At 34.6% G+C, this 25,906-nt stretch overlaps 1 protein-coding gene across 11 annotated transcripts in view; it reads left to right on the top strand.

Moving 5' to 3' along the window:
- Positions 1-13,228: 13,228 nt before the first annotated feature.
- LOC126980174 (dynein axonemal intermediate chain 7) overlaps positions 13,229-25,906 on the top strand; it is a 72,889-nt gene continuing 60,211 nt past the window's right edge. For 4 of the 11 annotated variants that reach the window (XM_050829766.1, XM_050829772.1, XM_050829776.1 and 1 more), the window contains exons 1-6: positions 13,229-13,319; positions 15,386-15,407; positions 17,815-17,943; positions 21,451-21,497; positions 22,343-22,418; positions 23,248-23,342. In XM_050829766.1, the coding sequence (XP_050685723.1) occupies positions 13,293-13,319; positions 15,386-15,407; positions 17,815-17,943; positions 21,451-21,497; positions 22,343-22,418; positions 23,248-23,342 (396 nt within the window). In that variant the 5' untranslated portion in view covers positions 13,229-13,292. Of the gene's footprint in view, positions 13,396-15,385; positions 15,408-17,814; positions 17,944-21,450; positions 21,498-22,342; positions 22,419-23,247; positions 23,343-24,106; positions 24,244-25,906 lie in introns of those variants that run through there. The other 7 variants (XM_050829775.1, XM_050829774.1, XM_050829771.1 and 4 more) reach the window with 4 other exon arrangements.

The following is a 25,906-nucleotide window of genomic DNA, read 5'->3' as shown; positions in this document are numbered from 1 at the left end:
GACAAACAACGTGTCACGTAATTTATATATATTGAGATAAGACAAGCTGACGCAGACGTGGTATTGCCATATAAAGTAATAAAAAAAATCAATAATTAAATTTTTTGGGGTATAAAAGTAGATGACGACCGATTCCAAATTTATTGAACTACATTAATCATTACATTCGATTGCCATCTTGTAACTCTATTGCGTATCTGTGGATGGAAGAATATTAAAATCGCGATACAAAAATAGTGTAGATCGTAGGTGGGTGATAATTTGAAGTTGTATGTATTTTTAATGCTGAATCATAACAAAGTAAAAATTTAAAAAATATTTAGGGGTGAGTAGACTCTTATCATTTAGGGGTATGAAATAGATATTGGCCGATTCTGTTATTGAAATTGGTTTAGCCGTTTCGGAGGAGTTTGGTAACAAACACTGGGACACGAGAATTTTATATATAAGACTAGCTGACCCGACAGACGCTGTTCCATCAATAGAAACAATAGGATTATTCGGGAATAATGTACCTAATGCTATCGGAGATGTGTAATCAAATTGAAATTGAAAATGAAACAAAAACGTATTCATAAATGATTTTTTAATATTTAGTAATAAAATGATAAGGATTTATATCGTATTTGTGTAAACAGCTTTTACATATCCGCTTTATAAATGCCATTTTTTTTTAAATTTCATAAATGTATATAGTATGTTATCCTGAAGAGATAGACATATGCCATCGGGGACTTTTCTGTAGACCTATATAAGATACACAAATACACCATACATTATTCTGTTATATCTGAAAGTGTTTATACTGATAGATTATTTTCCGACACCTCCAACAAATACATTCATGTGTACAAAAACTTAACAAATCATATTCTAAAACCTTCCTCGAGAAACACACAATTTATTGGTTAAAATAGCATGAAAATCGGTGCAGTTATTTTTGAGTTTATTGTGAACGGACAGACAGACGAGGAATTTCTTTTATAATATGTAGCGATTAGCTGGTGGCCGGTGTACTTGGCAATCTAAAAAATTCGTAATAATAGAATATAAAAAATTTTAACCAATTTTTAAAAAGGAGGAGGTTCTCAATTCGATCGGTATTTTACGACGATTACGCTGAGGTTTATAATCCGATTTACGTAATTCCATCCGTATGCCATTTGGTCCGATAAAATTTTTACATACTTAGTTTGGCGGGGTAGTTTTCATTTTATGAACATTTATTATGAAAATTTTTTGCCCACGTGGATGTAATAATTGTTTTTTGCGTACGGCTTTTTTAGGAATTTTCATTTGTTTTTTATATATTATTATCATTAAGTAATACTAAAAAATTAAAATTCAAAAATACTACGTTTAAAATAACCGACTTCAAATACTGAAAAGTATAAAATAACAAAATTTAATTTAATACACCTTTTATGCAAACCTTTACCCTTAATTACAGTAAGTAAGCTGTTTATAATTAAGTTTTATTTTGTTTAGGGCTTAGCACCGACTTAAAATCTATACTATTATAATATTATAAAGCTGCAGTGTTTGTTTGTTTGTTTGTTTGTTTGTTTGAACGCGCTAATCTCTGGTACTACTGGTCGATTTGAATGATTCTTTCAGTGTTGGGTAGTCCATTTATCGAGGAAGGCTATAGGCTATGTTTTTTTTTTCTAAATTAGGGATCCGTAATAAAATTGCTATTTTGTAACACAAGGTGTAAAATCGAAAACATATTTTTGCGTGCGCTGCAAAAACTATTGACAATAGAACAAAATGATGTACAGGCTATAATATAGGCAATATTTTATTACTTATAAAACTATCGCGTGAATTATACTTTATATGGCAAAACAACGTTTGCCGGGTCAGCTAGTCTATCAATATGTAGCACATACAAATAATAGTATTTTATTAATATTAAAGGTAAAGGTTTGCATAAGAGGTGCATTAAATTAAATTTGTAGTTATTTTATACTTTTTAGTTTTTGAAGTCGGTTTTTTTAAACGTAGTCTTTTTTGTTAATCACGATACTTGTAGAAGTTCATTCATTACACAAATTATTTCCCAGTAAACGCATATAAAAGATATGCGTTCACTGGTTTTTCCCTGTTCTTGTTATGATAAAAATGTCACAGAGGAACTGTTGAACTGTGGTCATGGGATGCCCGGAAAATGTTTGAAATATCTGTTTTTTGGTTGCTTTGTGTTGAAATAAATATTGGTAAGGTACATATTATCTGTAGTTGATTTCTTGTAGCTATTAGTATGTAATTAATGTACTTGTAGCCAATTGTTACTTTCTATAGATATTAATAATTGTATGTAGTATAGAATTTAATGTTAAGATTATATTTATTTTGTAAAAAACTGAAATAAGCCGTAAACTAAGATAATGCATTGAGGTCTAACCTCTGTGGTTTTAACAATGTATCTAATTTGTTCACATTTTGTAAAAAATGTATTTTGATAAATAAAATAAAAAAAAAACTGTGCGTCAGCCTAACGAAACTCTCTATTAAAAAGCGATTGTATGAAACGTGCAGTGATTGATAGATCGATAGATGACCCGATTTTTTTATGGAAAAGTATGACAAACGAGCGTATGGGTTACCTGGTGTTAAGTGATCACCGCCGCGGTCGCCCACATTCTCTCGCAACACCAGAGGAGCGTTGCCCGCGATAAAGGAATTAAATCCACTACATTTTAGGCAACTGTTCTCTTTCTAACTTAGCCGGATTATACTTCGTCGCCCAATTGTAATTACTATTTCAAACATATGTCAAATCTGCTAGTTTCATAATTTTTTAATTAGGTAAAAGGTACTTAGGTTCCTGCCTCTTATTACGTAGTATTTACATCCTCTTTGCTGTGCGACAAAAAATTCATACAGAAATAAAATTTTAAATTATTAAAATAATAATTGTCACTATTTAAACGAAAATAAAAACTATCCTATCTCTCAAGTTGGATGAAAATGCACATCGTGTGCAAAATTTGACTAAAATCGGTTTAGTCGTTGGAAGGGCAAGCTAAATTGTATTATAATTAAATAATAAAAAATGTGTTCGTAAGCTAGTGGTTTAGTATAAAAAATACAACGGAGCTAATGCCAAGCGTGGCTGACTGCTTACGACCTGTCAGTCAAAATCGGTTACAGTAACAAAAGACTCACTTTCCTTTTCTCTCTTGCTGTACCTCCGTAAGAGATTTTCTTCTCTCTCGCATGCTTTGTTTGTAAACAATAAACAACTAGACTCACAATCACGATCAAAAGTTGTCTGAACGAAAACTCTGCCTAATAAGGCAGTTGTGTTTCGACCGCGCTTTGAATACAACGCCACGCAATGACAAAGTGTTCAGTGAAAAACTGTCCAAATAACAGAATATGCTAATTGAAAATGGATGGAGTGTCGTATTTCGGGTGTGTCCCTTTAAATTAACAAAATTGTGTAAATAACTTGACGTTTTTAATAATTTTGCTAAATAAGTATATTTCAATTGCTAAAACAAAATGTTCGTCTCAAAAGCCTCGTGTTCGCGTCCGAGCTTCTAATAAGCGTACACAATAGACCTTGAACATTACTGCCACTAAGTAAGGTATTATTTTTATTGAATGTTAATGTTATCTGTATAAGTTAACAAAAATACTACAACGCCTAGTATAGTTGTGTATCTTAAAATATATAAATCCAGTATCATGATGTTTGTTTCCAGTGAACTCCTAAACTAATGAACGGATTTTAATGGGGATTGGTTCACGGAGTGCAGTTTAGTCCAACTTGAGAGATAGGATAGTTTTTATTTCGATTTGGGACCCATAATTATTTGTACTGTATGGACATATTTTCTATGAGAGAATTTAATGACGCACGGTTTGGCAGTTCTGCTGTGAAAGAATTTCATTACAACAACAGCATATTTTACGAAATAATTATTGATGTTATAAAATATTATTATTGACAAATTCATAAAACAGCAAAAACAGTATTTTATTTACTATGTACAGAACAGCCTCTGTCTATTAGATATCTATGATGCAAACGGTGCTTTTGATTGGTGATCTTCGTAGTGTACCCCAAGTTGTGACGTCACTGTGACGTGATCGGGAACAACGTAACACGTAACAAGTGCATATCGGAACATACCCAAAATATGAAACCGAATGTAAGGTCAAAATCTAGAACATTCGATCGTTTGTGATGACGCAACATTGACACATCATGACGTAATACATATTTTGTGTAAACAACTTACACAGTTTGTTATTTTCCGTCTGCATCTTGATGACAGAGACAATTCAATTTAATACAATTTAATTTATTTGCGAATTTGGGTGATATACAGGTGTTGAATATATGTATATATACGAAAATATATGAGAAGCCAAACTATGCTTAATTACAGCATGCGACATTAAAAAAAAACATATTAATGTACTATTACATAATGTTCTTTATATTATCATCTAAAATGTCTAATGTTCATTAATATAATTATTATATGTTGGAAATCTAAATGTCAAACAACTAAATAGATGTCAAAAACAATATTTATAATAGTTAAAAATTTTCCGTAAGGTAATCACTGATTGTATAGTATGTCTTATCTACACTGGCCTGCAAAAGTAAGTATCACACTTTTCAAATAAATTTTTTTTCTTAACTATAGAACAGATTTAAGATTAAAAACGTTTTGTTGCAAATTTTATAGGCTTTAATTCTAAGGAAACTAAAATTATACATTAGTAACATTTTTAACTTAGGAAAGATAAAACAATGAAAATAGACATTTTTAGTTTAGTATAAAAAAATTCAACTAAAATGTATTACTCACTCTGAGCTCTGATTACAGCTTCGAGCCGGTTTGGCATACTGAACACTAGGTTTCGGAGCCGATGTTGGGGAATATTCTCCCATTCTTCTACCAGGGCCTGCTTTAGTGCCCTGAGAGTAGGTGGTGGTCTGCGATTTCTGACTAGCCTACTAAGCTCATCCCAGACGTGTTCAATCGGGTTGAGATCAGGACTTCTTGATGGCCAAGCCATCACGCTGATACCGACCTCCTGAATATACTCTTGTACGATATGAGCCGTGTGTGGCCGGGCATTATCATGCATCAGCATCGATCCATCACCCATATTTGCTAAATACGGCCCTGCATACTCATTGAGAATCTCTTGACCATATCTTTGCCCAGTGAGGGTGCCATTTTCTATGGCTACTAGCTCTGTGCGACCTTCTGAAGATATGCCAGCCCATATATGTACACTGCCTCCACCGTATTGGACTCTTTCTGAGATGCAGGCTTGAAGGTATTGCTCACCAGGTCACCTGTTAACACTTCGCCTTCCATCAGAAGTGTAAAGGGAGAATCGAGACTCATCTGCAAACAAAATTCTTGACCATTCTTCTTCATCCCACTGCATGTGTTCACGGGCGTATCGCAGTCTCGCTACTCGATGCTGTCTCTCGAGTTTTGGGCCACTCGCTGGTCTTCGGGGTTTCAAATTTGCTTCAGCAAGTCTTCTTCTCACTGTACTGTCACTAATGTAGTCCCTTCGGGTCTGAAGTAGCTGTTGCTGGACTTCAACTGCATTTTGGTGGCGATTTCTTAACACAGTGGAAATAATATAACGATCTTCTCGGGCACTGGTACACCTGGGTCTGCCATTACAAGGTCTCCTCAGATGGTGTCCAGTCTCTTCGTACCTTCGCTTTACCTTCTGGACCGTTCGTACCGTCACACCCACCATTCTTGCAGTGCGACGCATACTGATGCCTAGTTCCAGAAAAGCCATGATCCTAGCACATTCTTCAACTGAAAGAGGCATGATAAATAAATGTTATGTGCTTTTTAGCATAAATTTTTAAAACAAGACCTATAGATCTTGAAAAAAATTTAAAACAGAAAGAAAAATGTGAATGGTAAAATTGTAATTCGGAAACGTCCACTTTGAAAAAGGAATGGTTTTGTTTTTGAAGTTTTTTTTCAGCCAATTCTTAAAAGAAGGTTACCGACTATAAAGTTTTTATGTACAAAATTAAATTCTCTTTGAAGTCCTTTTTATTTCGAAAGTATATCTTGTGAACTAAAACGTTATCCCAATTTTAAAAGTGTGATACTTACTTTTGAAGGCCAGTGTATTAGTAATATTTTCAAACTTTTGTTTAAAATTCGGGATCAGACAGAAGCAGATATGACACTTGTGCGTGTATTTCGGTGATTAAATGATAGAAGCTTTGATAGTGTGTACGTCTAGAATCTAGATGGACTGTAACAGCTGTAAGTACGTCAAAAAAAGTAGCGGCGAACTGTTAATCTCTATTTTCTGCAAGGCTGTGTGCGTTGCAGATAATAGAGGTTAACAGTTCCGAAGCCAAATAGCAAAAAACGGAACCTATAGAGATTCGTCATGTTTATACTGTTGAAACTTTTTATGTAGATGTATTTTGTAAACCGCATTAAGATTTTCACAAAAAAACCGACTTCAAAAACACTACCTATTTCAAATGAATAGATATAATATGCACTAAAAAGTATAAAAACAATTGCGTATTTTTTTACAATCTCATTAATTAATCTAATTCTTGTTACGATTATTGTCATTTTTGGAATCGGTGTCCTTTCGCTGCGACCCGATCTCGCCTCTCGCCTCCTCACAACTCAAGCACATCTCACCTATAATGTATGTAGTTACTAACCCATCTTGCATAACACCGACTTCTGTATGTGTGTCCCCTCTCCTGACTTTCTAAAATAAGATAATGATAAAAGTAAAAAAAATATATAATGTACATTACCATGCAAACTTCCACGGAAAATTGGTTTGAACGAGATCTAGTAAGTAGTTTTTTATAATACGTCATAAATCGATACAACGAACTACAAGAACTTTTATATTATGTTACTTGCTGCTACGGAACCCTTCATGAGCGAATCCGACTCGCACATGGCCACTTATTTCCTTTTGTGATACGGAACCCTTTGACGAGTCACGATCAAATTTTTCCTCGTTATTAGCAATTTTCAGGTCAATGTTAAAACAATAATTGTTGATTGTATTCAAATTATTTTAATATCAAGACGCTAATCTAATTGAACTTGACAACGTTATAAAAACAATGAATTCAAGCTCTAAAGGTTGATGCATTTAATATATAAAAAGGATTTTGTACTTTTATGAAACCACGGTAAAAGTGAAATCTTTTTTCACATTATAGACATTGAACTAAAAGTTATTTGGAAAAATATTCCATTAAGGGTATAAAAATCGCTTTATCAATCTTAATTTTAAACCTGGAAATTGGAATGATAATGGGAAATAATAAAAGTAGGCTAAGTCTCCAACTAATATTTTTATTAAACTCTGTGTCTTAGCCCTGGCACGTGCTCTGTCGGCAATCTGTTTTTTTACGGCACAAAATTAATTCAACCCCATTCATTTTTGTACTATTCTTTGTTTTTTCTTGTAGCAGTGTCGTTGTTTACCAAAAGCAAATAAAAGTTTCACTTTAATAAATAACAACATTTACATTAAACACTGACAAAAACAAACAAATATGCGTGGAGCACTGGCACAAGTGAGTAATAGTCTATACACTACAAGGTCAGCTGCTGCTAACTATAGGCGCCGCTCGACCGTCACGCGACATGCAACACACAGACGAAAAAGTTTGAAAAGATGTACTAAAAGTTTCACTTTAATATATTTCATATATAAAACGATTTTTAACTTTAAACATGATTCAGCACCTTACAAACTAATTTGTCGTAAGTAATGTAGGTATATAACAACTATGTAAAATCTGAACTGTGTGAACTGCTGGGCAAAGGCCTTCCCCAAAGATCGCCATTACGATCGCTCCTGCGCTGCCCTCATCCAACCTACTCTAGCGATCTTGACCACATCGTCGGTCCATCTTGTGGGGGGCCTACCAACACTACGTCTTCCGGTACCTGGTCGCCATTCAAGGACCTTACTGCCCCAAAGGCTATAGATAGGCTATGTAAGAAAGATAAAGATAATTATTGATGAAAAATAGTCGCCGTCGCGTTTCTCTATGTTCTTCTCACGAGCTCTTTTTCCGAACATAATATAGAAGATTCAGTAATTTAAATTAATTATTTATAATGTTTATTCAAAAGTGCTTAATATAAACCTATAGAAATAAAGTTTATTTGTCTTTGACTTTGAAACGTAATATCTAAAAAAGCGGCCAAGTGCGAGTCGGACTCGTCCATGAAGGGTTCCGTACCAGGAAGTAACATAATATAAAAGTTATATGGAAAGAAAAATGATATTAAATTTTTTCAAACTACAAACCACTTTTAAAAAAAATGATATTTGAAACCTTAATATATTTTTTGACTACAAGACTTATCCATAGATACAAAACCAACACGTGCTTTAATGAAAAAAAAAATTTTGAGTTTCAGTTCTAAGTATTATAATGAGGAAACCCCCAAAAGTTATTGTTTTATCTATTTTTGTGTGAAAACTAATGTTATCACAGAATACATCTACTTACCAAGTTTCAACAGTATGGTTCTTGTAGTTTTGGAAAAAAGTGGCTGTGACATACACGGACAGACAGAAAGACTTGACGAATCTATAAGGGTTCCGTTTTTTGCCATTTGGCTACGGAACCCTAAAAATAGCCTAAAAGGTCTTGAGTTATTTCTTTAATGTACTTTTGGTGTAATATAATGTAAATCAATCTTGAACTTACACCTTTATAAGCAGTTCAGTGCTCCGGAATTCAAAATGGTGTCCAAAGTCTTTTGTGCATAGTTTATACGTGTTCAAAATCTTGTATAAGCACAGTATAATATATGTCTTTTACTGCTATTGAACTATGACATATTATATCTTTGGTTAGTTATTTCTTTCTTTAATTGATAAATTTAAATAAAAGACTTTTAAGCGCGTGTAATTGCAACTGTAAATTTGATTTTTGCGTGAAAGTTACATTTGCATATTTATTATAGTTTACTTTGATCTCGTTTACAGGGGGACTGCAGATTAGATGAGCCAAAGATGGTAAAGGTCATAGTTGTCATTATGAAGTTTAATAATAATTAATCTATATATATAAAAATGAATTGCTGTTCGTTAGTCTCGCTAAAACTCGGGAACGGCTGGACTGATTTAGCTAATTTTGGTCTTGAATTATTTGTCGAAGTCCAGAGAAGGTTTAAAAGGTTAAATATGAAAATACTCGGAATAAAAAAAAACACAACAATTTTGTTTTTCTTTTAAAGTGTCCCCCGTCGTTCAGAAATCAAATTGAAAGAATAGCTTATAATGAATAACTAATTACAATTTTTATAACTTTCTCAGGAGGTCTTTTGACCTCCTGAGAAAGTTATTTATTTTTATAAACTTAATTTTAGCTAACTATAGTTGGTAGATTTACTACAATTGTTAATTATCTATCACATTATTTTTATGTAGATTGATTAATCTTAAGTTTTGTCACAAACTAAAATTAATAAAAATATTTTTTTTATTTATTATATACAGAACAACGTCTGTCGGGTCAACTAGTTAATTAATATAGTTTTATTAACAACACCATCAGCTCAAACCAAAATACAATAAAAGTAGAATATTCAAATCATTTTTCAATAACTCGATTACAAGAAAAACCCCCGTTAGGTTTATGGGCAAAAAGATCTTTATGTAATATGAGTTTGGAGCTTCATTTTACAAATTTTTTTGAATATTATATGTATTTGGTTTAAAGAGTTTGATATCATGATGTTTTTTTATATAAGAGGGGTTAAATGGTAAGGCAACCGCCCATGGACATCTGCAACACCAGCGTTACCGGCCTTTAAGTTGAAGGACTCTTAGTCGTATCGGTTCGGTAAAACTGCAGCCGGTAATTGGTCCCATAAAGTGGTTGTGAAAAAAAAATCAGATGCTTATTAAAAATCCTTTTCAATTTTTATTGTGAACGGCAATACTTCAAGCCGGACCACTTTCTAGCGCTCTACAACGCAGTTCCGGCTACATATCTCTTGTCTGGCACCCTCAATTATCAGCTCGAATTGTCGAGGATCCAATATATACCAATATATAGATATGGTTACCTTCAAAATAAACGCGTATTTAAAGACAACTACAGATCAAATAAGATAGAAAAGGCAAGCGAATCAAGTTACTGTAACCGATTTTGATAGACAAGTCGTAAACAGTCAGCCACTATTGGCAATTCTATTTTGAATGCTATACTACTAGCTAATGCGCAAATGACACATCAAAATTTGTCACCAATTATCAGGTTGTTATTATTTTCTGCAGCCAATCAGTAGTGTCCAAAACTATTTGTGTTTCGCTAACAAGTCCCGCGCGCCCACAGAAGCTACTTGCTGAGCTGTTTTGGCGCCGAACCCGGCGCCAGCTATTTAAAACGTTATACCCACTTGTGTTTACAATACTCGAGGTATCATTATGCGGTTCATGTTACGAGTTGCTAGGTAAACAAGCTTGGTTATTGTTAACAAAAATGTGATTTATGATAGATTCGTGCTGTGAATGACGCCGCTCTTTCAGAGTTGTACTAGAATTGTGACTATTTTGCCAAACGCCTCAAAATAAAAATATTGCAATTGATTTCTTTGTATTTTTTTACGATAGAGGTGGTATATCTTTCAAAAATTTTTTTTAAATTAACAAAATAATGTTAGGACACCGTAGTGAATAAATTAATAGAAGTAGCACTATATACGCGCAACTACACCGGCCTTCAAAAGTAAGTATCACACTTTTAAAATTGGGATAACGTTTTAAGTTCACAAGATATACTTTCGAAATAAAAAGGACTCCAAAGAGAATTTAATTTTGTACATGAATTTTTATAGTCGGTAACCTTCTTTTAAGAATTGGCTGAAAAAAAAACTTCAAAAACAAAACCATTCCTTTTTCAAAGTGGACGTTTCCGAATCACAATTTTACCATTCACATTTTTCTTTCTGTTTTAAATTTTTTTCAGGATCGATGGGTCTTGTTTTAAAAATTTATGTTAAAAAGCACATAACATTTATTTATCATGCCTCTTTCAGTTGAAGAATGTGCTAGGATCATGGCTTTTCTGGAACTAGGCATCAGTATGCGTCGCACTGCAAGAATGGTGGATGTGACGGTACGAACGGTCCAGAAGGTAAAGCGAAGGTACGAAGAGACTGGACACCATCTGAGGAGACCTTGTAATGGCAGACCCAGGTGTACCAGTGCCCGAGAAGATCGTTATATTATTTCCACTGTGTTAAGAAATCGCCACCAAAATGCAGTTGAAGTCCAGCAACAGCTACTTCAGACCCGGACTACATTAGTGATAGTACAGTGAGAAGAAGACTTGCTGAAGCAAATTTGAAACCCCGAAGACCAGCGAGTGGCCCAAAACTCGAGAGACAGCATCGAGTAGCGAGACTGCGATACGCCCGTGAACACATGCAGTGGGATGAAGAAGAATGGTCAAGAATTTTGTTTGCAGATGAGTCTCGATTCTCCCTTTACACTTCTGATGGAAGGCGAAGTGTTTACAGGCGACCTGGTGAGCGATACCTTCAAGCCTGCATCTCAGAAAGAGTCCAATACGGTGGAGGCAGTGTACATGTATGGGCTCGCATACCTTCAGAAGGTCGCACAGAGCTAGTAGCCATAGAAAATGGCACCCTCACTGGGCAAAGATATGCTCAAGAGATTCTCAATGAGTATGCAGGGCCGTATTTAGCAAATATGGGTGATGGATCGATGCTGATGCATGATAATGCCCGGCCACGCACGGCTCATATCGTACAAGAGTATATTCAGGAGGTCGGTATCAGCGTGATGGCTTGGCCATCAAGAAGTCCTGATCTCAACCCGATTGAACACGCCTGGGATGAGCTTGGGAGGCTAGTCAGAAATCGCAGACCACCACCTACTACCCTCAGGGCACTAAAGCAGGCCCTGGTAGAAGAATGGGAGAATATTCCCCAACATCGGCTCCGAAACCTAGTGTTTAGTATGTTAAACCGGCTCGAAGCTGTAATTGGAGCTCGAGGAGGCAATACCAGTTATTAAAAATTAATTTAATAAATTTATTATTAAATTAATAAAAATTCATAATTTTTTTTTACACTAAACTAAAAATGTCTATTTTCATTGTTTTATCTTTTTTAAGTTAAAAATGTTACTAATGTATAATTTTAGTTTCTAAGAATTAAAGCCTATAAAATTTGCAACAAAAGGTTTTTAATCTTAAATCTCTACCTTCTATAGTTAAGAAAAGAAATTAATTTGAAAAGTGTGATACTTACTTTTGCAGTACAGTGTATTTCTAGCAATACCTCATTTCTTAAAATAGGAGGAAGAGGAGGACAAACGAACGTACGAGTCACCTGATGTTAAGTGATCACCATCGCCCAGATTCTCCTGCAACACTAGAGGGATCAAAAGAGCGTTGCCGGCGTCATTGAAAAATCAAAATTGAGATAGAAGTTGAGAAATAAAATTCCCAACATAATGCTGTTATAAAATGTCCATATTGTTATTAGTTATAAGATTTCTGTAAAGTTTTTGAACTAAATAACCTTTTATTATTACTAGCTGACCCGGCAAACGTTGTTTTTCCATATAAATTATTTTTAGAGTTAAACCGTTTCTTGGACATTGCAACATTAAACAAGAAAAAAAATCGATATAATTATTATAGATATTGTTATATTCTCACGGCTCACATATTATATAGTAATTAGAATATATTTTCTCTATAAGTGAATATTGTAATATTCTTCTGAGAAATAAAGTTCTTAAATTGTAAATCGTATATGCTAGCTGACCCGGCAAACGTTGTTTTGCCATATGAATTATTTTTAGAGTTAGACAGTTTCTTGGACATTGCAATATTACTTTATTTTTCTAAAATAAAAGATTTTTTTAAATAAACTTAGCCTAAGTTACTCCTTATTACATCAGCTACCTGCCAATAAAAGTCTCATAAAAATCGGTCCAGCCATTTCAGAGATTAGCCGGAACAAACAGACAGATAAAAATTGTAAAAATGTTATTTTGGTTATATCAATATTACAAACAGACACTCCAATTTTATTTATATGTATATAGATTATAATCACACTTTACGGGGCTGTCAGTTAGTGTATATAAATACTAAGTCTGTGGTTCAATGTAATTAACAAACAATGGTTGACATTTATTTAATGTCAAACTTTCTTGAGTCATTGTTGTTTATACATTTTGTAGTACTTTATTTTATTTTATAGAAATAATTTTGTATTTAAATCGAAATGGCGAAAAAGGACAAAAAGAATAAGGTATAACGTTGAATAGCTTATATATTATATAACCGAGTGGGAGGCTTCTGAGCACAGGATGCCGGCAAAATTATGGGTAGGTAGGATACCACAAGAGCACCTATTTTTGCCGTGAAGCTGTAATGTGTAAGCATTATTGTGTTTCGGTCTGAAGGGCGCCATAGCTAGTAAAATTACTGGGTAAATGAGACTTAAGCAGTCTTATATTACGTGATTTAAATGTCCCATATAACACGTGCTAGCGGCGTTGAGCACTTTTTTTGGGATGGGTATAAAATGTTAAACTCTCGTCAGGACACGTGACCTGATCGAAAATTCGTAAGACTGTCGTTGAAATTATGGATGAAAGTTGATTTTTTTGAGAGATAAACTTTTTAATGTAAAATAATTGTAATAGTTCTAAAGTGTTCATTTTTTAGCGCAATAGCGCAATAAATGAATATTATATTTAACCACATAAATGCTAGTACTTTTATACTGATAAATAAAGGAATTAAAAAATGCACAACATTTTCACTTCTTCCGGCAATCTCGGAGTGGAATCCGTTACTTTTTTATCAATTTCTCAAAAAATATGCGTTACCTAACATAACATTTTAATAAGAGTAGGGTCGGTATAATCGGGCACCCAGTCCCTATCAGTTCTACAAAGATTTACCCCTGATTTCTTGCCAAACGATCCTAGATTTTACCTATTTTTATGGTCAGGTTACTCTACACTCGCGCACGATTCTTAAAAATATCTAGTTTTGTACTGTGCTGTTGTGTACCGTTTTTAATCACATGGTGTCGCGCTACCGTGTAAAGTTGTCCTTATCGGCAGTCGGCACTCCGTGGATGGCATGTGTTCGCGAGCCAGAGGCCAAACGTGTCACTCTGTGTATTTTGTTATAATATAATATTTACCGATAATCAACTTTTAAAACTCCCCCGCTTTTATGATTATTTTGGTCTGTTTTAAAGCCACTGTCTCAGAACAACATTGTATCTAAACTAGCTGATGCCCGCGACTTCGTTCGCGTAGATAGAGATTTTTTTTACAATATTAAGCAAGTTTGGAATTGAAGTTATCTCTTGTCCTATTCCAGTTCCGGTTTCCGTTTTCGTTCCGGTTCTCAACATATTATATGAATCTTATTTCGAGGAAGATTGCTATTGCCAACCATCTGGATGTGTGGCGGTCCTCCACAGTGCGGTTTTCAAGGAGCTTTCTTCCTCGTACCACGAAGCTGTGGAATGAGCTTCCTTGTGCGGTGTTTCCGGGACGATACGACATGGGTACCTTCAAGAAAAGCGTGTACACCTTCCTTAAAGGCCGGCAACGCTCTTGTGATTCCTCTGGTGTTGCAGGAGAGTGTAGGCGGCGGTGATCACTTAACACCAGGTGACCCGTACGCTCGTTTGTCCTCCTATTCCATAAAAAAAAAAAAACTAAACCTGCTACTGGTATAGCTATTCGACCTGAATTTCAATTTTTCAAAAATGCCGCGGCATAAAATATAGCCCATGTCCTATCCCAGGGTCTAGTTTATCGCTGTACCAAAATTCATCAATATCGGTTCAGTAGCTCCGGTGTAAAAGCGTAACAAACAAACTTAGTAGCTACGCAATTTGTATAAAATTATTATTCAACCAACTACCTCTACAAATAAAAAACCACAGAAATGATTTATTGGACTCCTGTTTAAATGGTTAATCGACAAAAAAAATTAAAGTGCTAAGGATTTTTTTACTTTTAAATAATTTTTTTCTAAGCGAATTTAAATTAACCGAATAGAAGACACTACAATAAATTTAAGATATATAATGTATACTGTATTTGACGCAATAAACAAATTTCATTTCATTTATGTGGACTTATTGGCGTAAAGTCTTGTATCTTCTAGAAAACACAGAGTACTTCCACAAAGCCCTCCCAACTCGGACAGCTTTGAGCTTCCAATCTACGCATTGACTAAGTATTTGATCAGAATCAATTTCGATTTTGTGGCCAATCCAGTTTCATGGCCTACTGGGCCACGGATCTTTGTTTAATTACGTAATTCTAACACAATATTATGTTTCAGGATGATCATCAGCAAGAAACGGGTAATTATTTATCGTATTATATTAAATAATTTATTCAAAAAGAAGAAGACAAAGTAGAAGGAAAAATTTGCTTACGAGAGACAAAAAGGGACAACGGGGCGTTAGATGCATTTATGCAATGTCAGAATATTTATTGAAGTAGGCGTTACTTTGCGGAAATCCATAATTATACAAATGATTTGAGTTTTCTTTAGTGTTAATTCCGCCAATATTTTTCTTTAAACATGACACAACACAGACATGGCGAGTGTCGTGCCAGATTTTGGCGAGACAACACGTCCTGAGGATGCCTCGTGTAGAGGCGGAACACGTGTCGAATTGTTTAAAGACAAATATAGACGTAATTAGCACTAAAGAAAACTCAAATCATTTGTATAATGTCAGAATGTCGGCAATAAGGTTCAGGGTAGATATTGGCTGCGACACAATAAGAATGAAATCAGAATACATGCGGAAGTAATCGGAACTTAAGCTAATTTCTTTAGATAAATTCAAAAACATTTATGAAATGTCTTAAATGAAAAATGTTTATTTTGAAACGTATAGTAGGTACACATAAATATATAAATAACTTATAAAGGAAACAAACAAAATCTGATAGAATACTACCTATACTTAACAAAAGTGGTCCCTACTCAGCATGTTTGCTGGTGTGAAAACTAACACTGCTATTCCGTTGGGCCATTTTGTGACGTCACGCTAAATTAACATTAGTTTAGCTAGTAATTTTAGCTCTCACATATTCACAGTTGTTATTGAGAATTAACTTTGGTAGTAGTTTGGGAGTTAAAAATAGACGTGTAGCGGTTGCTATTGAATAATTAGTGCTAAAGTAGTATAGAGTTAAAGAAGATCTAGTGATAGTTATCGATAAGGATTTGCTGACGTGGTATGGACTCAAAGAAAAATTAGTATAAGTTATTAAAAAAGAAATTCTGAGTTGGTTTTGGGTTAAAGAAGATGAACTTGTATTTGTTGAATAAGAAGATGACGTGGTTTAGAGTAAAGGAAATGTAGTGATAGTTTTTGAAAGGGAAATGCTAAGATTGTTGGTTTCATCATGTTTATGCACCCTGCATTTACAAATATTGCCTGTAACAAATGTTTACCGTTTACCGCAAAAGAGGCAAAAATAACATCTACGGACATGCACACTTTAGTTACACAAATAAAACTGAAAACAAAATTAATCCTAGAAGTGAGGATTATCACTTTAAAAACATAACAAATTGTTTACACTTTCTCTCCGCAACGCAATATAATAATTTCAATCGGGGATGACTTGACTGTCGTTAATTCGAACCGCACTTCACTTCATGTGTTTAATTGGAAGAAGCTGGTACTGCACAGCTTTCGCTACGAATTGTAGACCAGTACACCGTGTGAGGCTGAATTTGCGCCGAATTTTTTTGCAGGCGTTAGTTGATGAGAAGTCCTGTCGGGCCTTAAGTACACGAAAACTTATATAGTCCAATTTAGCCAAATACTTTATCTATAAATATAGGCTTTTATCCAATAACTGCTTTGTATAGCCCCCGTGCAATGAAACAAGAACAGAACCTTGATATTTTATAAACGTCTGTCTGACGTTAGCAAGCCGACGTACTCATAATCGAAACGGTATGACATCACTGACATGGCGGCTTGTCCCAATTTTATCGCGCGGGGCTTATTTTCGATGATTACCGTAAAGAATAAATATAAGTCACTCTGGAAATACTTCAATAAAAATTACAGTAGTAAGTCAAGCTCATCGTCGTTCCTTTTTTTTCTCTGAAAATGTATTTCTATGCATCTCTTGAAATTTGAAAACGTGACACTCCGTGATGGGACTCCGTGACCTTCAAGTGTTTCTCTCATCGAGGGACGAGATTAAGATTATTATTTTATCACCGCAAGCCTGCTTGACATTGGATGTCGAGTAGATGCTAGGTATCACAGACACGCCAACGGCCACGCTATCTTTGGACTTCGCTGGAACGTAAAACGTCCTCCCGTTCCCCTCTCACTTCCTCGCACTCGTCCTGTTGCGTCAGATTTATAACCGTTACAATATGTAGTGATAACTGCTTTGTTTATGAAGTTTTCATTGTTAGGTTTTGGCATAAAAAAGGCATGAAAGGCATTTATTTTCTCAAAATTGAATCTTTTAGAATTCTTTTTGATGTCATTTGTAATATACTAGATACTCGTACCGCTTCGGAAATAAATGGCGCTTTGAGAGAGAAGAAGCGGCGCAAAAAACTCTAACAGCATTCTTTTCTTGCGCTCTCTTTAATGAAATATACAATATTGTACTGTCATTGCGAGGTTCTCAAGGGGTCAGAGAACGAATTTGATTTTGATTTGATGATGATTATAATACACAATGAACTCGTTCAGGGAGTAATGTTTTTTGTAATTTCAGTGGTAGAGCAACAGGAGGTTCTCATGGCTACAACGGAACTAGAGCCGGAACCTGAAGAGGTCCAATACACCGAAACTTCATACACCAGCGCTTCGTTTGAGAGTATTCCAATTCCTGTCGTTATAGAAGGTAAGCTTTACTTTTTAGGGTTAACTTTAGTTTAAACAACAGAATCCCAATTATAATTATTATGGCTCTTCTTAGTTGAAATGGCGATGGTGGCATTAGCCGTTAATCGATGGATACAGAAGGTGGTTCAGTGACGTAGATGGCTAGAAAGACGAAGCACATAAAGGCCCTAAGAATGATAACGGTAAAGGATATCTATTGGATGCAGAAATATAATAAACATGAATTAATGCAAATTATACCTTACCCCGTTAATGTAAGGTGCAATTGACAATGCTACCATATGGGAGGCTCCTTTGCACAGAATGCCGATTAGATTATGGGTACCCTAACGGCGCCTATTTCTGCCGTGAAGCAGTATTGTGTAAGCATTATTGTGTTTCGGTCTGAAGGGCGCCGTAGTCCGAGAAATTACTGGGCAAATGAGACTTAGCATCTTATGTCTCAAGGCGACGAGCGCAATTGTAGTGCCGCTCAGAGATTTTGGGATTTTCAAGAATACTGAGCGGTACCAGAATGGAATGGGCAGGGCGTATCAATCACCATCAGCTGAACGTCCTGCATCCTGAAATGTGATGTTACATGTAATTTTAGAACAGGGTGAGAATGATTTCGTGTAATTTTTTATCTCTTAGTTACAAAATAATACAAATATATATTAAAGCATATTTTTTTTCAGAAGATTGTTTCTGGTTCGCGGAATGACAAACAGCTTCTGTCACCTCCGCCTTTTCACACGTCTATCCAGTACCTTTAGCCAAATTTGTTGCCGTATGGCTGCAAAACTCACTTCATCATATCAGCCGGAAAACACCACGATGATAGGCCCTGCGCTGCCCATATCCAACCTATTCCGGCGATCTTGATCAGTCCATCTGGTGGGGCCTACCACCACTACGTACACGTGGTCGCATTCAGGGACTTTGCTGTCCTAATGGAAATCTGTCCATCGAGCCTATGTGCCCTACCCACTGCCTCTTCAGTTTCGCAATCTTCTGGCCTATGTCGGTGACTTTGGTTCTTCTTCTCATTCCCGATATGGTCTAGATGACTCACAATATCACGCAAATCTTCATGCAATATGAATACAATTATTGTTTCCACAGCGACAGTATAGAAATGTTTAATTGATCGATACAATTCTTGCTTTCACAGCGACAGTATAGAATTTTGTATTTGATCAATACATTTCCTGTTCCCATAGCGACAATATGGAAATTTGAAGTTCATCAATACAATTCTTGTTCCCATAGCGATTGTATGGAAATTTGTATTTGATCAGTACAAAATTTGCATATACACAGTTTTTATTCAACACTGTTGTATACGTTTTTCATATTTGCATCTTAATTGTGCATTCAGTGGGGATATTGGTAGGTATTATTGTTTTCTTTTATAAGTTATACGATTTTTATTAGCTTTACCTGTATGTTTGTTTGTTTGTAACCGACTCATTTGGGCGCGATTTTGACCCACTTTAAACGGCCAGATTTCGTTCAAACTTCGGAGATTTTTCCAGGACCGATGACATTAAATTATTTGATAAAATTATTCAATTTTTCAAATTGCAAAATAAGATTTTTGATAATTAATTCAATTTTCATCTATATACGGCATGAATTGATGTTAATATTAAATTTCAAAATAAATTTTCTATTTCTTAGTTCGCTTTTCTACTAAAAGCGTGTTTTTTAGTTTTTTTTAACTACTATTTATTTTATAGTAGTATCGTTAGTATCAATATTTTACAGTTAAACTTTGAAGCTCTATCGCTAGTCAAAAAGAAGCTTCATAGTTTGATTATAACAGAAACAGTGTATAACAGGATTTTTGAACGGGATTTTCACCCATTACAAGTCTTCTGATTTACTTGAAAAATGGCATACGTATCAAGGACCGATAATATGTATTATTTTCATTACTTTCACTTCATAGTTCATAACTTAAGGGATAATTAAGAAATAAAGGTACACATACGATATTACTCTGGCCTTTAATTATTATAAGAATTAATGTGCTGACTTTTTGAACAAAAGCAAAATAATTTAGCCTTCAAGTGATAATTTTTTTTTGTGAATTAGTTCCACATCGTTACTTTAATGATTAGGTATACCTTGGATAATTTGTATGTAGACAGACAGTGACAGCTGTGAACACGTTGAAAAAATAGCGGCGTACTGTTAGCCTCTATTTTCAGCAACGAACGCATACTTAAAACATAGTGACTCACAAATCGCGAGTGTAAGACGTAGCTGTCATGCACACTAAAGTAATAAGCCTGGACTGTTTTCATGCGTTGCCTAAGAAGACGCAAGTTGCAAGAGGCTCTATCTAGACGTATAAATTATATAAGGAGTATACCTACATTGGTTGGCAATGGATTCTTTAACTCTCAATAATACACCTTATGGCATGAGCTCTGTCAATTATAACTGGAGTTACCGATTTAGCCAGAACAAAAAAATAGTTAGAAAAGGAAGGAAAAAAAAGAGATATTTTGGAATTTGTCTTTACATGTCGGCCATTTTGAAATTCATTTTTACATGTCGGCCATTTTGAAATTCGTCTTTACATGTCGGCCATTTTGAAATTCGTCTTTACATTTCGGTCATTTTGAAATTCGTCTTTACGTGTCGGCCATGTTGGAATTCGCCATGTTGGTTTATATTTGATGTTATAGAGCCTGTCATTTTCAGCTGAAGGACAGACATTTGTTTCTTAGTAATAGTCTAGAAAGTAGACAGATAGAAAAAACTATTCGGGTTTGGTTTTATGTTATAATATGAATTACAGTAAATATTTGAGTGCATGTAGTCAACATAACCCCATTTGTCGATCTCTGCTCTTCGACAATACCACCCTTAAAGCCTCGCCTGGTATTGGAATACTCTGGGTCTCGAAGTCTCGAGCGATTACCAATTCCGCAGTATATGGAACGCAAAGCTAAATTGGCTTCGAAGAAGCTGGGCGTCATAAATAGAGCACGGCAATACCTCAAGCCGGCCCACATTCTAGAGCTCTACCAAAGCGCGGCTACATGTGGAGTATTGCTGTAATCTCTAGTCTGGCACACCCCCTGTATCATCTCTATCCATTTGACCGCGTGCAACACAGAGCAGCTCGATATGTCGGGGACCCAGTACTCTGTGAAGCGCTGGATTACTTGGCGTTGCGTAGAAACGTCGTTTCATTGTGTGTTGATAGTACACGCCACAAATTAGGATATCCTTCTGGATGTGTGGTATTCCACAGAGCGAGTTTGAGGGAACTTTCTTCCACGTACTACAAGGCTGAGGAATGAGCTTCCTTGTGCGGTATTTCCGGGACAAGACGACCTTCAAAACAAGCGCGTACACCTCCTTAAAGGCCCGCAACGCTCCTGTGATCGACCGATCACTTACCACCAGGTGACCCGTACGCTCGTTTGTCCTCCTTTTCCGCTCTTGAGATTCCTCTGGTGTTACAATAGAGTAAGTAACCAGTTAATAATCTTTATGAAATTTTCAGATGCAAAGTCAAAGAAAAGGAAAGGGAAACTCCATAGAAAAGGAACGGTGAGTCAAAGATAATGTCGTTTATATCATGCAAAATAAAACGAACACAGAAGCACTTTAAATTGTTGCATGCGGAAAGAAAAGTTAACCTATGGTGATGGTATTACGTCGTCCCCATTGCAATGCAGTACCAGGATTCTTGTTTGAACCCAAAACTACGTGTTTTTCATTTTTGCTTTTAACTTAAACGAAAAATTATGTATTATGTTCTCGATTTAAAGAAAAGTTTATTTTTTATTAAAAATATTATTGGCCTTAGGACAAATCTGTTTAGCCTAGGCTGCATTAGTTTAGCCTAATACGAGTTAGTACATCTCAGAATAAACTGACTTAGCGTAGGGTTTGGTAGCATCGCAATTGCGTCCTTCACTTGTCGAAATCTTTTGTTGAAAATGTTATGCGCTCTTAATTAAATTTCATTATCAGCGAATTCAAATAACGCTTATGAACTTAAGTTGGAAGAGTGCTCGCACGGAACGCGAGATGTCGCGGGTTCGACTTCCGCATCGTTCATAAATTTTGTTATCAAATTTAATTGACGACCTGCATAGCCGAGTGGTTAGCGATCCTAACTTCTAAGCTAGAGGTCCGGGTTTGAATCCCGGTAGGTGCAAGCATTTATATGATGAATATGGATGTTTGTTTCCGAGTCATGGATGTTTAAATGTATTTATGTATGTTTAAGTAATTATATTGAATTAAATATATCGTTGTCTTGCGAACTATGTTATGACACAGGTCTATATATATGCTTAATTTGGGACAAAAAAAGTAATTCATGTCAGAAGTGAGGTTTATCACTTTAATAAAATAACAAATTGTTAAATTTTAAAATTAATGTACAGGACATAATAGCAACTTCGGTGGAAAAAACCGGCAGCGATCAATTCCAATGGTCAGAAGAGTCTCTTCCATATGGTGGTAAGTGCTTCAGCTTATTATAGACAAAACACATATGACTGTGATCCTGAAAAAGATTTACTCCTGGAGGGTTCTTCCAAAAGTGCAAAGGTCCAAACTTCCAAAGGTCCTTCTGTCCGTCGTATTTTCGGGGGCTTGTAGCTGAGGCCAGGAGAATACGACTTTCAACAAAATTTCTGCGATTCCTCGGGAGGGTGAACTTGACATCTGGTAAGCTGTACATGTCTGTACTTTTTTTAAAGAACACAAATAGAAATACAAATACTTAATGGGCAAAAGGAAATTTCTAAGAAATAATAAAACATGTATTAGAAACGCGAGTTGAGTTGCTGCCTTTTCGGAGGAGTATGGCAACTAACATTGTAACATGAGATTTTTATAAAATAGATATATTTTGGTTGTATGTGTTATATATATATATATATATATATATATATATATATATGTAGATCATTATATATGTACTACATATTATATACTATACTATATATTTGAAATTGGCTGGAATCACCAGAGATTTAAACTACGATTGCTTGTCATAAATGTTCGTTCATATTCCATAAAAAAATCGAATATTCTACAAAGGAGGTAAAGGTTTTAAATGAAAATATGGTCCTTCGAGTCGGATGGCAGTTTTACATCACCAGTGCTGGCATTAGTAGTGTGCCAGTTATTTATAAATAGCTCATGCGGCTCATAAATTATGTATTAAGCCATGAAAACCATATTTTGTAAAAAAAAATATTTAACTCGTCGTCACAGGCATCTGGTTCTGTCACTTATTTCCAAAAGAATACTCATATATATATTATTTATGTATAATTTGCAGAAGAGCAAAAAGTTGAAGAAGAAGAGGAAGTGAAGAAGAAGAAGAAAGGCAAGACAGGAAAAAAGGAAAAAGAAGAGATTCCGGCTTTTGAGAAAGTATGTTTTATTAATTTATTTATTGTACTGGGTTTATCGGTTTAATACAAAAAAAAAAATATATTTAAATATGTAGAGATAGCAAAAGAAAGGGACAAGAGAAGTTGTGGCAAACAAAAGTCATTCTTCAAGAAAAAAATATGTTATACTGATATGACATCATAGTAAAACAAAAATAACCTCAAAACTATTTATATAAATGATTTGAATGATATCAAATCTTTGTCTTATCTCGAAGATATGGCCGTTAAGACTATTGTGTATTTTTTAAGTACAACAGTTAAAACTATTTTGAATATGAAACTCTATACTTAGTAAAATAACGTCTCGGTTAGGATAACCTGACTAACCAATTTACCTGTTGTTCTATTGACAATGGAAACTTGCAAAATAAATATCTTGAAATGAAATAAAATGAAATTAATTTGTATGAATCGTGGTATCATATGTCTTAATAATTGGTAGATGCACAGCACAATTTGCCAATATGTCGGCATATAAATATTTCATTGTCAATATTAGAATTTTTATATTTATACATGATTAATACACATTATGTTTTAAAAATATAATATAAAATAAACATTTGTAGGTACGTCTCAAATAATAACTTAAATACTATTATATTTGGCTAAATAATTCCTTTAAACTATAGAAGGATTTATCTATAAGCCATTATTTTTAATTTTAATGTAATAATGTAATATTTAATAATTAAAATGTTATGTACATTTGCGTTATTTTGATGAAGCGCTGTTCTACAGGATAACATCAAAAGGCGAGTTGGATCTCTTAATCCTAATTGCTGAATAGTGCTATGAATGTAAATATCAATTCACCCATCTAGGAAGATCTATCGACAGCTTCGGGGACGGATTTGATGAAACTAGGGAAATTAAAGGTAGATTAGGGTTGTAGTCGTTTTTTAAGTCGAGTAGTTAATCAATCATCTTTTAAGCCGGTATTTTTCAATATTATTTATCTCTTCTCCATTATAGTTCGAAAAATTCTGGCCACCCCATTGTCAGCCAGATAAACAATTTATAATTTAATTTTAAAAGACTAAAATAATGATATTATGTACACGTAAGTATCGACTTGTTTAAGATGAAATGAAAAGAATATCCAGAGCTGACAAAGGAAGCTCTAAAGTTCTTAGTGCCAATACCAACTTCAATGGTAGACATTAAAACATAAAAGAGAAGAACTTAAAAGAGAAATAGACTTGAGATTGAAAAATGAATACCAGAAGCAGAACTTAGCGTAGCTCTAGCATTTAAATACCAAAAGCAGTAAATAGAATATCAATGTCACCTTAACATTTTAGACATTACTATTTATGATTGTTTTTTCCCTTTCACCCCCTCGCGCTCGTCCTGTTGCGTCAGTACAGTTTGCAGTTTCATTACCGTTAGGTTAGGTTAGTGATAGTTTAGTGCTATCTCGGTTTTTGAAGTTTTCATTGTTACGTTTTGACTTTTGTTGTTAATAGTTCCATAGTTTCTGTTGTTCTGTGTCGCCATAATATTACTGCCAGATAAATACCTTTTTACACAACCCAAATTCTTTCATTGATTTTTCATCATTATAATAAAAATTATCAGCATCACAACACAACACCTTTAGATCATTATATAATTCTGATATGTAAATTGTGGTTTATTTATTAATAATAATATCTTAGTGATGCTTGTTTTGCACACCGTAATAAAGCGACAATGTCGTCGATCATAGATAATGTAACCGGGTAGTAGAAATCGGGCGTATGTGACAGCCTTTGAAATCTCTTTTAAAAAGCTGTCAAAGACTTTTCAGTCTCTCACTCTCTCTCTCTCTCATCAGCCGGAAGACGTGCGCTGCTAGACAAAGGCCTCAAATCAAATCAAAATCAAATCAAAAATATTTTATTTCGCAGGTATATTGCATTACACTTGAAATAGGTAATTTTTCATACAGCTCTCTCAGATGTTATTTGAAATTTTATTTAAAAAAAAAGAAGCTCGCTTATGTTCTAGTGCCCATTATTCACAGATCTAAGGCAAATTTTTTTAAAAGTGTGTTTGTGACGTTCAATAAAATCAAATCAAAATCACTTTATTCACGTAGGTCAAGGAAATTACACTATTATGAATGTCAAGTTTTCTTTGGGTTTCTTTTTAATTTTCCGACACTTCGCAAAAGGTTGAGCTTTATTGAGATGAAGTGGCAAGAAACTCATTGCTCATCTTTTTAATCAACATATAAAATCAAGCGATTAAAATCCTATTTTTAATAGAAACATTTCAAATTGAGCCCTTCGTAGGGAGCCCAACTCGCACGTGTCCTGCTTTTTCTTTCACGGTAGATGTCGTGAAAAAAACTATTCAATATAGATAACGTTGCGTGACAACCTAAAAATAACTACCATTGCCCCTCTTCGAGCCCTCTTGTCTTACTCAATAATATATGCATTTCTTTTCCTCTACCGACGGAGTGTAGACCAATTCAAAGTTTATTATTTCAAAGTTATTTTAACTTTTTAACAATTTACTTGCAAAGTGTATTTTAAATTTAAAATTGATTGA

The sequence above is a fragment of the Leptidea sinapis genome, chromosome 5 (genome assembly GCF_905404315.1).
Source record: "Leptidea sinapis chromosome 5, ilLepSina1.1, whole genome shotgun sequence".
Taxonomy (NCBI): Eukaryota; Metazoa; Arthropoda; class Insecta; order Lepidoptera; family Pieridae; genus Leptidea; species Leptidea sinapis.
This window is presented reverse-complemented; position numbering and strand designations above follow the sequence as displayed.